Source organism: Cheilinus undulatus, linkage group 12 (assembly GCF_018320785.1).
Source record: "Cheilinus undulatus linkage group 12, ASM1832078v1, whole genome shotgun sequence".
Lineage (NCBI taxonomy): Eukaryota > Metazoa > Chordata > Actinopteri > Labriformes > Labridae > Cheilinus > Cheilinus undulatus.
In genome coordinates, this window is record NC_054876.1 from 9578824 (window position 1) to 9595061 (window position 16238).

At 37.9% G+C, this 16238-nt stretch overlaps 1 protein-coding gene across 1 annotated transcript in view; it reads right to left on the reverse strand.

The window, feature by feature from the left end:
- Window positions 1–14395, reverse strand: part of uvrag (UV radiation resistance associated gene) — a 198115-nt gene extending 183720 nt beyond the window's left edge. Inside the window, exon 1 of the mRNA XM_041801333.1 lies at window positions 14111–14395. Coding sequence (XP_041657267.1) covers window positions 14111–14215 — 105 coding nt within the window. The 5' untranslated portion in view covers window positions 14216–14395. The remainder of the gene's footprint in view (window positions 1–14110) is intronic.
- Window positions 14396–16238: the final 1843 nt, after the last annotated feature.

The window sequence follows — 16238 nt, forward strand, 5'->3', positions numbered from 1 at the left end:
TGTTTCCTAAAGACACCTGAACTGTTGACATTGATATGTGATCATAAATCAGGTTCCCTGAAATTATATGGACCTGATTTCAAGTACACAAAGCAAAGCCTGGAGGCACACATCAGCCTGGTTCATCAGTGATGGCGTGAAACTGAATTAATGTCAAACCTTTGTAATATGAGGTTTTAGATCACTTATTTCTCCATACTTCAATGTTTCATTTACTTCTGACAATATTACCAAAGAATAGCTGGATACAGCTAAAAACAACCTCAAGTGGTAAAACACAAATGAATTAAACTCAAATTAACAAATTGTATTAATGTAATTCTTTTGAGTCAGATTTAGAGTTATATCAAACTTCAAAATTCAGTTTAAATCCAACTCAAAATTAATCTGACACGCCTGATGATTTTGTTTCACACATCCTTCTGGAAAACCTTCGATATACAGTGTTTGGGAAAGGGTAGAGCTTTTGAAAAAAAAACTCGGAGGGTGATTGGATGAATGTTCTGTCTGTCACATCTTTATGGGCCAATCAGAGCAACAAAACACATGACGTAGCCGCGACCGAGGTGCGCGTTTGCAGTTACCGTGGTATAACGCAAACTGGTGACTACAGACATGTCAGTACTTGACTTTTGTCATTTTCGAAAAGAAAACAACTCACTACTGTTTTTTTTTCTTCTTTTAACGAAGAAATGTCATCAAGTTCTGATAAAACTGGTGCTTTAGCAGCATCCACGCTAATGTCTTCTGCAATAACGGCTCGGTCTCTTGTTGCTGCTGCTTACGTCATGACTCTGCCGCGCCTGAAAGTACTGCCCCTCGTTGCCGATTGGTCCTGTCACTTTCTAACCAGGCCCAAACGGTTCAGAAGGGAGCTTTGCTAGATGGATTTCCCAGTGAGAAGAAAAGAGATGCACATTGCTCATCTGTGCTTGTGCACATTTATTAGTGATCATACCAAAGCCCATCTCTTCCTACTGCCAGGGTCAAGGAAGTGTACCATGCATTAGCACTGGATAGAGAAGTGGTTTTCAAACAGTGTGGGATTCCAAGTGTGCCTTGGGAATTCAAACAATCATGCGTGTTTACAATGACTATACAAATATAAAAAAAATTGGACAACCTCTTAGAAAACTATCATTTTCTGTAGTATTACTATTGTTTTCTTACTTCATGTTTTTCTAATAATTTGGTGTAAAAATGACTTGTAACAGGAACAAAAAGTTTTGGATTTGCTACAGTAGATTTGAATAAGAACTGTGAAAAGGGCTGATGCAAAAATATACATTTTAGCATATTTGTGCAATTCAGTTGTTCCCAAATGGTGTAGTGTTGGGGATTTGGGCAACCACACATTCTCACTACAACTGTACATAAACTAAAGATACTGTAAGAAAATTTAAAGAGGCAATTTTGCATGGATATGGAGATGGTGTGCCTTGAGATTTTGGCATGATCTCAGGTGTGCCTTTGGCAAAAAAAAGCTTGAAAATCCCTGGGATAGAGCACTGACACTGGTCAGACACACTGGACTTTGATGCTTAGGTGTGCTTAGGCACGGTACGGATTGATCAGTGTGAGTAAACCCTTGGGTATTGCTCCCTCTTTTAACTACAGCAGCTTTACGCAAAAAAATAAGACTGAAGATATATATCATACAGTTCTTCATCCTTAAAAATACAAGACATCATGCAAGTGTTGATGGATGTGCTTTTTTACCATGTACTTTCCACAAACTTAAAAGAGAAAAAAATCCATTTGTCTTTTGTTAAAGTATTCCAAAAACTGCAATACATTTTACTGTTGCCTCTGTAGAGTGTTACATGAGAAATTATTAGATTCTGTACAATGCACAGGCCATGTCACCTTATCAGTTCAACTAAGAGGCAGCACACCAGTGGTGCAAAGTTAAGACAAACAAAGGCATGAGAAAAATGTGATCATGAGAGAATCTCAAAAAAAAAAAAAAACTCTGAAATATGACATCTTCATGGCTTACTCATTCTAGGACCTACTTTTACAAAAAAAAAAAGTGCATTTTTGGAGACTCAAGAGGCACAGAGAGAGTTAGTGTTTTCATTCAGACGAGTCACCACAGCACAACTTCTTTCTGGACCAACAGGCCTGGCCTCTGTCCTGCAGCCATACTGTGACTAAATCTAAGTCATGGGTTTCCCTATAAGATTAAGGCCTCTAACAAAAACACTGATTGTTCGGAGGGGGACTTCTATCCCCCTCCTTTAAACATGCCCATTCTGTATGTGGCTAATGTGGACCACAGGCGGAGAGAAATGGGTTTAAGTGCATTTGTAAAGTAAAGCTGCTGCGGAGAGTTGGTAGCTCTAATGTAAAATTAGGCCAGCATCAGAAGTTGTATTAAAGACTACAATGTCAGCCAAAGATCAAAGTTAGGACCACTTGTAGCTGCCAGCTGTCATAATGTGATCAAAAAGATCTAATAAAGGAATGTGACATATTAATACTCTGGTCACAAGCCCTCTGCTCTGGTTACATTTCAAATATACAGACATCAGATGTCCTTAACAGCTTACAGCAGCTGGGGAAAGATGAATTTGATCAAACTTATTAACAAAAATCAATATTAATATCATTTTAAATGTTTTAATGTTTTTGTTATTAGACTTCAAAGTCTCAGGTCTGCACACAGGCATTTTGGATTTTTTTGTTTGTTGGTATTTCTATTATGAAGTCCACCTTCGAATACCTTGAAATATTTTTGTTTCAGCCAGCTGTACCTGATCAACTTGCAGCTGAGTTTACAATAACGTTAAGACCATGCAGTGTATGAATTATGTGCATAATCACTACCATCTACAATAAGCTTTACTGTCAAATACATTTGGCAACCAGAGTCTCAGAGGAGTATCTGAGCAGGGCAAACAAAAGAAATAGCTTCTATACAAGCTGGGCTGGTGAGCTTCTGAAACCCTTGGTCATGGCCGCCTGAAGGTAAACAGACATTAATAATACAGTTTACTAATTCTGAAGGCTGAAACCAATGCTGATGTTTATAGTAACAATTTAGCCTGCTGTGAAATTCCAAAATCACTGTTTTTTATATTACTTGTTTACATTACCTGGCAGTTGTATTTCACATTCAACCATGCAAACTAGGGATGAGCAATTAATCGAAAATTAGATTAAATCTCAATTTGTCATGCTGCGATTTTCAAATCACAGTGTAGTATTGCTTTGCACATTATTCATACATTCAAGTGTCTTTTGTTGTTTGTTTTTTTAAACAAAAGTCCAACTTTTCTTGTCCATGTATTTATTTTTCTTCATTAAAATGAGAATAATATGAGAGATGATAATCCCCTTCAATAAAGCAATTAATATCAAATTGGCCAAAAGAGCCAAAATCACAGAAAGATATTGTTTTTCTTAATTTCTTTATTCCTAGTTTTACTTATCTCATTTTGTGCTTGTTATAATATTGAATGATTTCTTGCTTATGTTTGTCTAACAACACATAAAATGAGGAACCTCAATGATTGCATATGAAATCACAATTGCAATATTGCAGGAAAAAACTGCAATTGGACTACTTCCACAAATCGTTCAGCCTTAATACAAACTAATCAGAGTTTGTCAGGTGAAACAGATGACTTCCTCCATCAAATCAAAAACATCCTCTCTGAATCAGTACTGATGTGTAATACTCACCAGCATTAAATCAAAATGGCACAACAGATAAACATCAGCTCATTAAATGGTTTAGGCCAATTCATGTTGATGGGCTGATGTCTTGAGTGATGTCTTACCATTTCACAAACTGCCCATAATTTATTCACTATAGAACAAACACATCAGATGTTGAGACTGAGACCTTTCACCATTTCCTGGAAATTATTTTGAAAACGATGGAAGCAAAGGTTATAATAGTTTCGTAATTTTCATTAGTTTTTATTTTTATTTTATTTTCACTTTCTGTGTTCGATTTTAGTTTATATTAGTTTTGACTGCTGTTTAGTCAGTTAGTTTTAGTTTTTAATTGTGCAAAAATGCTTCGTTTTAGTTTAGTTTTTATTAGTTTTAGTGTTAGTTTTTTACAGATAGATGTCAGGGCTGAGTGAGCATCATACATTTTCATACATTTTTTAAAACAAATTAAAACAGGCTATTCTTCACTTATCATTTTATTTAGCCTACTTAATGACAATGTTTGAATACAACTCCAGACATAAAACTACCACTATGTGAAGTCTTAAGTCAGATCAGGCCATGTTACACTCCCCAGACTTGTGTGTAGGCACCAGTCAGTCTGTTTGTGTCAAAGACTAAAACTAAGGATATTTTGTCTCCATTTCTATTTTATTTTAGTTAGTTTTGTAAGTGCACTATACAGTTCTAGTTACTTTCCATTTTTTTTGTTTTGTTTTGTTTTGTTTTTTCTCGGTAAAGCTTAGTTTTCATTTAGTTTCATTTAACTAAAATGATTGTTGAATTTTAGTTATAGTTATTTAGTTAGTTTTAGTTAACTAGAATAACCTTGATGGCAGCAACACATCTCAAAAAAGTAGGGACAAGGCTTCAAAACTGGAAAAGCAAGCAGTGGTGATGGAAAACAGCTGGAGAATTTTGTAACTACTAAAGGTGGTTGGCAACCACCCAGTGACATGACTGGGCATAAGCAACAGTTAAGAGAAGCAGAGTGTCCAAAAAGCAAAGATGGGGAGGAGGTTCACAAATCTTCAAAGAACTGCATCTAAAAATTGTGGACCAATCTTACTTTGAATATCCCACATCTACAGTGGATTCTGCACTAAAAACAGGCATGATTCAATTGGAAATCACTGCATGGGCCCAGAAACACTTGCAGAAATCATTGTCTGTCAACACAGTGCATTGTGTCATCCACAAATGCAAGTTAGAGCAAGAAGAAGTCATATGCAAAGAAGAAGTCATATGTGAACACGATACAGAAATACCACTCTCTTCTCCTAGCCAAAGCCCATTTAAAATGGACTGAGGCAAAATAGAAAACTGTTCTGTGGTCAAAATTTGAAATCCATTTAGGCATCCAGAGACTAAAGGAGAGGAACCATCCAGCTTGTTATTAGCACACAGTTTAAAAGGATGTGTCTCTGATGGTATGGGTTGCATTAGTGCCAACAGCCTGGCACTAAGCTTCCATCCAGACATCTCTTTCAGGGAATGCCTTGACTATTTAAGAAAATGCTAAACTACATGTGGCACGTGGTTTTGCAGTAGAAGAGTTCAGGTGCTGAAATAGCAGTCAAAACCTTTCACCAACAGAAAACATTTGGTGCACCATAAAACAAAAAATCAGGCAATGAAGACTCAGGACTGTCAAGCAGCTAGAATCCTACATAAGACAAGAATGGGACAGCACTCCTCTCCCAAAACTCCTACAACTGATCCCCTCACTTCCCAAACGTTTAGAGGCTGTTGTTGAAAGAAGAGATGATGTTACACCATTGTAAACATCAAATTCTGCTGCATCAAATTCAAAATAAGCTAATATATCTTCATTAAATGGTGAAATGTTTCAATTTTAGCAGCTGGTATGTTATTTAAGTTCTACTGTCTGTAAAATATGGGTTTATGAGATTTGAAAATTATTGTATTCTGTATTATTTATCATTTAAACAAGGCCCAAACATTTCTGGAACTGGGGTTGTATGTCTGTTTTTTCAGGTGAATTAAAGAGAAAATGTCTTGTGTGCAGCAGTTCTCTGGGCCAAAGCCTTGTTTATGGCTGAGGTCAGAGGAGAATGGCCAGACTGGATAGCTCATAGACAAACAACAATAACTCAAATAGCCACTCATATAACAGAGTTGTGCAAAAGAACATCTCTGAACAGCAGAAGCAGCTTGAAGCAGATGGCTACAGCAGCAAAAGACCATACCACTCCTGTCACAGTTTCACCAAAGCTGGACGACTGAAGATTGAAGAAAAGGGGCCAAATGTAAAGAGTCTCTGTGGTAAACTTGGATGGTAAGGTTAGAGTTTGGTGTAAACAACACAAAAGAATAGATACATCCTGCCTTGTATCAACAGCTCAGGCTGGTAGTGATGGTGTAATGTTGTGGGGGGATATTTTCTCACACTTTGCAGGCTTCAGTACCATCTGAGCACCACTGAAAGGCCAAACCCACGCAAGTATTGTTGCTGACTATGCCCATCCCTTTATGACCACAGTGTACCCATCTTTTGATGGCTACTTCCACCAGGATAACACACCATGCCACATAGTTCAAATCATATCAGTCAATATGGACCAAAATCTCTGAGGCATGTTTCCAGCATTTTGTTGAATTCATGCTACAAAGGTTTAGGGCAGATCTGAAAACAAAAGAGTCCAACCCAGTATGAGTAACCCACAATTTCTACATAGGACGACTGGGGACTATTTTACCCTTTGGGGTTAATTTAGAATCATTTCCGGTAATAGTCCATGATATTATTGCTTCTGCCACTACTGTACTGGGAGTACATTAGGAAGTTAAAAGGTTATTGTTTGCTTAAAGGATCTGTGGTTTTATGTTAAATTCTACAATATACTTTGGTTAAATGTCTTCTTTGGCTAAAAGTTAACTTTTCCTCATCAATGGCGCCGTTGTAGCTCCATCACCCACTAACCTTCTTAGAGAGGGAGCGATGTGCTCCGCAGAACAATTCACCAGCTGATCGCAGCACGGTCGCTGTATGTGGAAATTGGAGGTAAGGTGTACTTAATAAAATGGCAGATGAGTACCTTTATGTATCAACTAAGACCAAACACCACAAAAGGGGAGATAAACATCTCTTAGACCTTCTTAATAAACAATGTAATGAGTATAGCCAGGCAGATAGAGGATTTCTGAAAATATTAGTGCTGTAGTCAACCAAAGAAAAAAATGATCGCCTAAAATCACACCAGACCATCAATTAATCGATTGGTTGTGGGATGGACTTTCTGGGTATTTAACCCATAATTAATTACCCTTAAAGGCACCAGTAAATTGTATCTGAATAGTTATATTCATAGTTATTTTTTTTGAAAATTATATTTTGTAACACTAGATGACTGAAAAAATAAAAACACATGATGTCGCCCTTCTCACCCCTGCAAAAAATGGATTCTTCCAGTTAAAGTAGCACATGTGATTGACCAATTTGATTTTGGTCGGACATGAGGTCATTGACCAATTAATCAACCAATCGACTTGAGGCTGTCAGCCCTAGAAAATATCCTCATGAAAAAGAAAATGTGCACAAGTTTTGCACTGAAATGACAATTCAGGTATACACAGAGGGCTTTACTCATGGATATTTAACATTATTACACACTGTAACAGATTTCTAGCACAGACTCATAGACCTCTGTCAGTTTAGAAGTCAAACTTTAAATGTGCAAGGTATTGCTGATTAAGGCAAAATTATAGCATTTACATCAGCACATAAGTTTAGAAATCAAAACGCCACTACTGACAGAAATGGTCAAGTTCTGTTGTGATGTGATATTGGCACATGATGCTACTCTAACAGGAGTCGATGGTCCACAGTCCTGTGATATTTTACAGCCATAGACCAAAGCAAGCACAGTTTATGGGCTTTAAGTGTGTGGCTATAAGTTGGTTTTAGCACATAATCCTAATTTTCAAAGGTTTATGAGCACATAATACACGACCCTTAGTTAAAAAAAAAAAAGTCACACAAATCATCACTCCCGAGTCTATCTCTTGGCATCTCTTTCACATTATCCAGGGAAAAACATGGCTAAGAAAATGTTTCATCATGGAGACAGAGAAGGATGATGGGAAAAACAAAATTAAAATAAAATCTGGAGGAGACTTCACACAAAAATGTCAAGGAACATTTTCCTCTATCAGTTTATCCAAATGAAACGGGCATGGTTATGTTATACTAGGAAGTAGACTGAAATTCATTGAAAGGACCCAGTAATTTTTATTGTTTTTGAACAGCTTCAGACATTTTCTTAATGAATATTTGCGAACTTAAACTGAATCATTTGACTTCTCTTTTCTAAATGGATACAGTGATTCTTAAAGGGCCTTACATGTAAAGCTACAACCATGTCTGAAATTCACATCAACCTTGAAAACTATAAAAGAAGCATTTTATTTTGAAAAGTTAGGGCATGTTAACTTTAGTCAATGAAGTAAATCGATGACAAAGTTTGACCTGACACCCACACTGACGGATTCATCAAAAAGTCTATCTAATAAAGCACTACAACAGGGGACAAGGGTCAATTAGCCTAAAAGTGCAGGACCAGTATGAATGAGCTTGCACTCTTTATTCATTTGCCACTGCTAAGTTTGGCATTTAAGGCCAAAGAGAGGCTGTTGCTGAGCTTCATGCTGTGTCAGTGACACCTACACTATCAACCTCAAAGCAACACTCAGCATGACAGCAGAGTCCAGGATGTAACTGCTTGTGTAAGAAATAGGCTTGTACAAAATGAGGACAATGTAATATTCAATACTGTAATAACAATATGACTTGCAAAAAAAACACAAAAGAAAGTGCAGATGAGCTTTATGCAGATTTTGCAGCTGCTGTTTGTTTCTGCTGCTGGTCATATTTACACAGTGCATGTGTAAAGTCGTCTGCCCTAAACTCAAATAACATCAAACAGCAGAAGTGCTTCTGTTTCACTCTGAGGTCTTACCCAACCTCCTTCTTGCGGCTGATTTAGTGGCTAAATGTTGTGAATGCATGGCCTGTGTATCCAGGGCACCATCTCACAGCTCAAATGATTGCATGGTGCATATGAAGTGTGAAGATATGGCATGTTTACATGAAAAGTGCTCTATTTTTACTGCAATAAAGGGAATGTTTTGTTGCTTTCTGCATGTATTGGTATGACTATTCACTCTATTCAAAAAACTGTAAACATACTTTCTATAGACAGAGAGAAAGGGGGATTGTGAGAGCTGATGATACATCAATAATCTATTTATTTTTACTGTTATTAAAGCAGGGTAGATATTTTTCTTATCCACCTTATTCATAGCCCCCTGTGATATTGTGCTTGAATTCTAAGTGTGACTTTCGGTGCCTTCAGTCAGACCAGTATTTTCCAAAGTAACAAGACACTAATCCTGATTATCAGAGCGATTCAGAGATTAAAAATGTATGAGTGTCATCCATTACAACTCAGAGAGGATGATGTGATTATTCCTCTGTCTTTTAGAATGGAAGAACGAGAGTACAATATGGAGAAATTACCTCTGATAACATACACAAATACATTAAGCTAACTGTATGTGTTCTGTATCAGTACTTGCACAATAAAAACACCTTCATATGTTGTTCAAAGAGGTGGGGCATCTTATAAACTTTAAAGTAGGGCCTGGTAATGTGCAACTGTGAGTAGATTAGATAATACTGGACAATGTTAGGATTTGCGATTTGAGATTGCAATGTTGATATAATACATCAACAGTAAGATAAGTCTGCTTGCTTGGCTGTCAGAAAATGCAGAGAATAATGACAGCTTCGAAGTGTATCTTATATTTCTGTTTTTACATTACTGGTTTTGAAATAACTTTTTACTGAAAAATAAAGTTTTTCCTTTTTTTAGATTAATGGTGCTTCTGCATTATAGGTGGGACTCTTTAGGCACCTCAGGATGGGATTACGATTCATAGGGCTACGATTAGATTCTTAATCGATTTTGGGGCCTTTCGATGCACTTTTTTTTACATTTCTGTTGTTCTCACTGTGTCAAACATAATTACATTGTGTTCAGAAGAAAAGAGATAAATTCAATGTCCTCTATCCTCTTATAAAAGATGTGTGTAAACTGGAAATTTACAACTGCACTGAACCAAAGGTAGCAGCATCCTTTCCTTGTAACATATCTGGAATTCCAAACATATAAATGTCCTTTTTCACAGCTGGTAACAACTGGCAATCTCATTCTTGTTGTTATGTGCTGTGTGTCGGAGTTCCACTTTTTTGTTCCTGCTATTCCACAGTATTAAACATTTAAATTATTAGTGATTATTGATTATTGGGCTTTTATATATCAATTCAGAATCTTCTATCTCCACATCACGATGCATCTAAGAATTGATTTTTTTCTCCCACCTCTATTCTGCATAGTGCAAAAGTCATCCCAGAGGTGGAAAAAAGTACATTTCACTATTGTACTCAAGTAAAAGTACAGTTAATTTGTTAAAATTCACTTAAGTAAAAGTTCTGTTCTATAAATCTACTCAAGCTAAAGTAAAATGTACTCAATTTAAATGTTATTTTAAGCATTGAAGTACTGAGTAGCTTCTGCAGAGTTGTAAAGTAAAATAGGATTTTTTTTTTTATTGGCAAGAACAATAAGAGAACAGATCTCTAACCAGGTTGTTCAGGTAAAGTCACAGCTCTAAAATAGTAAAAATACACAGTAAAACTGACAGTGTTAACTAAACTCATACTGAGCAAATTTAACACTAATACAAAAGTGTCTATATTGATCCACATTATATGAAGTTAAACTACACTTTAAGAGCGGTAAATATTTTACAATATAATAGAGCATCAGTAACTTCTACCTCACCCTCATAGCGAGGTAATACATACTGATCAAGAACACACACGATGCAACCTTACAGAGAACCTAAAGTCACAGGCAGGAACTGTAACTCAGTGGATAACTTCACTCAGTCTATGGTGGCTCACATCAAAAACAACAACAATCCACCCCACATATAAGCAAATGAACCCCAGTAGGGATCACTGTACAACATCCTAACACAACAGAACACCTAACACGCTGCCTGAGGGCATGATGGGGAACTTCATTCACACGGAGCTCTATCTTCAACTACTTCTCAATCATGTCCTGTTTGTTTTCTGATTAACATGGTAGCTACTGATGTTTACTGCTTTTTGTGATGATTTATCAACTTGATCTTTTATCAGCATGCTCAAAATAGAGAAGAGGAACAAGAAATGTCTGATCATGGTGAAACTGTACTTCATTTAGCAGCCCTAATTGAGGTGGACACAGTTTCACTGTTTACTAAAGCTAACCACCACACCTTTACTATGTAGATGCAACAAACCATACAGGTTCTCTACTGCAAATACATCACACTACAAGAAAGTCTGAGGATGTAATAAGTTTCCACTCTGTGACAACAACGTACTTAGTTCAGGGTACCAAATGTTAATTTCATTGATCAAAGTTGAAGGCAAATTCCCATATGCTGTCTTAAGCGCATGGAAGTATTCCTAACATTCAGGTACTAATTCATTCATGGATTCTCTTTTGCACCTGCCAAATAAAGTAGGTGTAGTTTCTTTCAGCTTCAGTACTTTTTCATTTTCTGTTGGGCATATATTTGGAGAAGCATAAATATACCAAAAATGACCAAACATTTATTGATCTTAGCTTGCTATTTTTGCATCTTTGTATAAAAAATAATAATTCCTTTGTCGTGGAAAAACATTAAAAGATTCACTCATAGACTGAGCATAAATCAGTGGCTAAAACAACGTCATCTTTTAGAAAGGATATCTAACATATTAAAGACTAAACAGAGAGTTTGAGTATAAACGGAGACCTTCATCAACTGTCAAAGGCCTAAACTGGACAGATGTTAAAGAAAATGACTGAGTGACATGGACAATACAGTTTCTGAACTTACATGGATTAATTCTAACTTTTACTTACAACAACAAATTCTATATTAAAGAGCCATAGCAAATTATAATCAGTGGTTTATAGATTATGCCCTGAAAGTGAGGCTGTCTCGATGCTGTCATACGTTGCTCTAAAACTTCTATGTACTTTTCAGCATTGATAGTGCCTTCCCTGATGTGTAAGCTGCCCACGCCATAAGCACTAATGCAACCCTATATCATCAGGGAGGCAGGCTTTTAAATTTTGCTCTGATAACAAGCCGAGTGGTCCCTTTCCTTTTAAGTCCACAGCAGACTGCATCTATGATTAGAAAAATGAATTTCAAATTTTGATTCATCTGACCACAGAACAGTTTTCCATTTTGCCTCTGTCACTTAAAATAAGTGATGGCCCAAAGAAGACGGCAGCATTTCTGGATTGTGTTCACACATGGCTTCTTCTTTTCAAGAAACAGCTCCAACTTGCACTTCCTGGATGTCACAGTGAACTGTGCTGACAGACAACCATTTCTGGAAGTGTTCCTGAGCTCAGGCAGTGATTTCCAGTACAGAATCATGCCTGTTTTGAGGGTAGTGCCACCTGAGGGCCTCAAGATCACAAGCATCGGATACTGCCCTTTTAGCCTTATCCCTTGTGCACAGAGAAAAATAGTGATGGAAGTACTTTTTCATATTATACATCAGGGGTTCTCAACCTTGGGGTCGGGACCCCACTGGGGGTCACGAGACACTGAGAGGGGGTCTCCGGGCCTTAAAGAAACTATGATTTTTTTCTTTGAAATTAAATTAAAATTTCAAACCATTTTCATCACTTTTCCCACCAATTCTAGCATATTTTTGCCACTCAAAACACATTTTTGTCAAATTTTAAACCCTTTCCACCACTTTTTCTGCCTGTTCTTGCGACTTCTAAACCAATTATTGCCAGTTTCTGTATATTGTTGCCTCTGTTGACACATTATTGCAACTATTATCCCCTCTTTACCAGTTTTTATGCCCTTTTTAACCAATTTTCACTATTTGATATGATAGTTTTTCCAGTTTAACCCATTTCAGCCAATGTCTGCCTCAGTAAACCCTTTGATGCCAGTTTATAGCAATTTTTCATCCTAATTAACCACATTTCCATCTATTTTTTGTCACCTAAAATCAATTTCAGCCACTTTTTAATCCTCTTTTAACACTTTATATGCCCATTTTTGCCACTTTAACCCATTTTTGCCAATTTTGGGTGATTTTTTTGCCACTTTAATTTATTTTTTTACACTTCTAAACCATTTTTGCTACTTTTAAGATTGGATTTCACCACCCTATCCATCATTGTTGCCATTATTAATCCATTTTAAGTCTGTTTTTAAGAAAAGTGATTTATATTTTCAAGATTACTAATTACTACACAAATGAATAAAAAAGATATTTGTTTCTTTGATAAGAGTGGTTATTATTCAGGTTAAATATAAAATACTGCAGCTTAACTTTACAATGGACCATGATTTTGCTGGCCCCCAGTTTGGTTGGGCCCCAGAAAGCTCTCCCATTTATCCCCCCTCACGGGCGATCTTGTGTTCAACCACCTTCAGGTACAGTGAGAGTTCCCGGTCCCTGGCACCTTTATTTTGAGGGTCGCTGGACTGGCTGAAAAGGTTGAGAAGCCCTGCTGTAGATCATTAAAGTGGCAGAGACTGAATTGGTTTAAAACCAGTAGTGTCAAAGAGGTATCTAAGTTAAGAAAACTCTGACAGCATTAGTGCAGAATGCATGATGGCTCTTGTAGTGATATAATGAAACAATATAATGACAATCACATGATTGTCAGCCCACCAAGACGACACAAAACACACGAGGTCTGTTTCATTTCTTCGTGGCTTTGGTTTGATGTTGAGTTACACTATGAGGTCTGTTCCCAAATGAATGAGCTGCAGCTGACAACTTTTAACACCTTCTTTACTAAAGAATGACTGAACACACAGATAGACGATTTTAGAGCACTTATCTAAGGACCAGGGCGTTAATTTATTATCTGTAAAATCCTAAAATGATAGTTAATACTGAATTAATTATGACAGTGATGACATATGCTAACGTCTGCCTTCATGTGAGCTGTCACCTGCATACTGACATGACGCCAAGTTACCATTAGCAATAGCATAGCAGCTCCGTACAAAATTACACACTGTGAATTTTATACACCTAAAACATGACAGCACACAGAAAAGACCGGGCTCAACAATGCCTAACGTCAGCCTGGCTGGTTTTAAGGGTTAGGGGTGTCAGTTCAGCTCCTTAAATTTCCAGTGAGATAGCTAACTGCATGCTAGCAGCTGTTAGCCAACTAGCCTAACTGACGGGCCTGTCGTGTTTCACTGGCACTGTAAAGAACTTCACAACACTCTGGAGCGAATGACTCCAGCTATTCTAGGGGTAATGTGGAAGCAGGCTGCAGTGACAGTATCTCAGAGGCTTTGTATTTACCTGCTGGGATGTGAGCTCTACATGTAGGGCTCTGGAGGAAGAGGCTCCAGAGTTGGTGACAGAGGCGGCGGGGATGGAGAGCACCCGACCGGTGATGGAGTTCATCCTCCTGTCGGCATCTAGCGGGTCCCCCTCATTCAATGAAACATCCCATCCACGGCATTCAAAAGGATCAGTTTAACGTTTGAGTAGGTCCAAATAACCACCAGAGGCATGCATGAGAGACTGTGAGTGTGCGCAAAGCGCTACAACAGCTGTCAGCTAACCAACGGGACGTAAACAAAGTACAAGCTATACAGGCTACACTCGGGTCGGAAATCCGTCTCCGGGTGGGAGGCGCGACATTCACGCTGCGGATTGGACGACACGAACGTCTGTCATACAAAGGCGGGGTCTGTTGCTGAAATTCGTGTTCCTATTGGTTGTTTGATCTGTTCGTCTTCCCGGGGGCGGGTGACCGTTGAAATCTGTCAAAGCTGCAAAATATGAGGAAGTTACATAGCCCAGCGTGACATGCAGGTGACAGTTAAACTGTGAAATGATATGCACACTTTCAATTAAAATTTCTCTCGGAGAAAAAACGTAACGTGACGAGGACATTTTTAAACGCTTATTTCCTGGTTATCACAGGCGCTCTTGTCAACGTAGATGCAAAGCAGTGGTCCTCAACTGGTGGGTCGGGACCCAAAAGTGGTTCGCTGAACTGTTTCCAGTGGGTCATGAATGCTCACCAGGAAACTATTATAAACAGGTCTTTAATGTATGGAAGCCCAGTGCAGTCATACTTCCATGCATTTCAACCCCAATTCCAAAAAAGTTGGTGCACTGTGTAAAATGTGAATAAATAAAGAATGCAAAGATTTGCAAATAGAATAAATCCTTATTTTATTCACAATAGAGCACAAACAGCAGATCAGATGTTAAGACGTTTTTGTAATTTCATGTAAAGCATTAGCTCATTTTGAATTTGATTGCAGCAACACATCTCAGAAAAGTAGGAACAGGCCAACAAAAGCCTGGGAAGATAAGATGTTTTGGATGTCCTTGCATAATTAACCCTGATTTATGCTTCTACGTCACGTCGACAGCGTAGCTATACGTAGCCCTCTGCATCAACGTGGATCCCTACCCCGTAGCCTGACGCGCACCTCCAAAAAATCCTAACTACGCGTTGCGGCGACTCGGACCGCAAGTGCTGTGATTGGTCTGCTCAAAACGTCATTTCTTAATCCATGTCCTTCAGTGGGCAAACCAGTGTGGAAAATTCACCTGTTTTCAGCCTCGACTCGTTTAGTGGTTGTACAGACCACCTCCGCAAACGTCTTCCCTGTCACCTGCGCTTCAACATTTGCAACAAAAGAATTTTTTTTCAACATTTATTGTGTCTGATGGACAGAGTGGGTGTCATAGTTTGACTGGTGCCGAATTAACTTGTGATGCTCCATCAGACATTCAGCTATGCTGCATTAATGTAACTAGAAAAGGGCTGATGGAGTCACAATGTATATTTCAAAAGATCAATATTAGAAAGGATCTATAGGTGACTTTGCAAAAAATAAATGCGGTCGGCTGCTTAAATGTACTTAATGACTGTGCAATTATTTTCTGATGACGTCTTTAAAAACAAGGTATTCTTATTAAAACTGTATGTTAAATTAAAATAAAGAGGCAAGTACTGTGAGTCTCATACTAGGATTAATGAAGTTTTTGGTGGTCCCAAGAAGATTCTCAGGTCTCAAAAGCCTTAGTGCACTGAAGTGCTGGCCTGGGGTACCGTCCAGGCAGGTGGTAGGGTTTCCTGAAGCCCCTTGTTGTGCTGTGGATGTCCCAAGTGCCCAGAAACCACCACAGGTCTCTGGGTGTATCACCATGGAGAAAAAAGCCTGGACAAAAGTAATTATGTTGAGTTTGACAATGGCTGCTGAGTGGCACGAGTGTGTTGATGTGTTGTTGAACTTCTATCTGGTTGCCCCCCCCCCCTTAAAAATTCTTTGTTTATTTAAATGAATATTGTAGGGTTTTTTGTAAGATATAAATTTCAATTCAAAAACGAAAATAAGCGTTGTTATATCAATAAAAAGCTACACTGGCTTCCATAGTAAAGGTAATTAGCTATCAGCATAGCTAG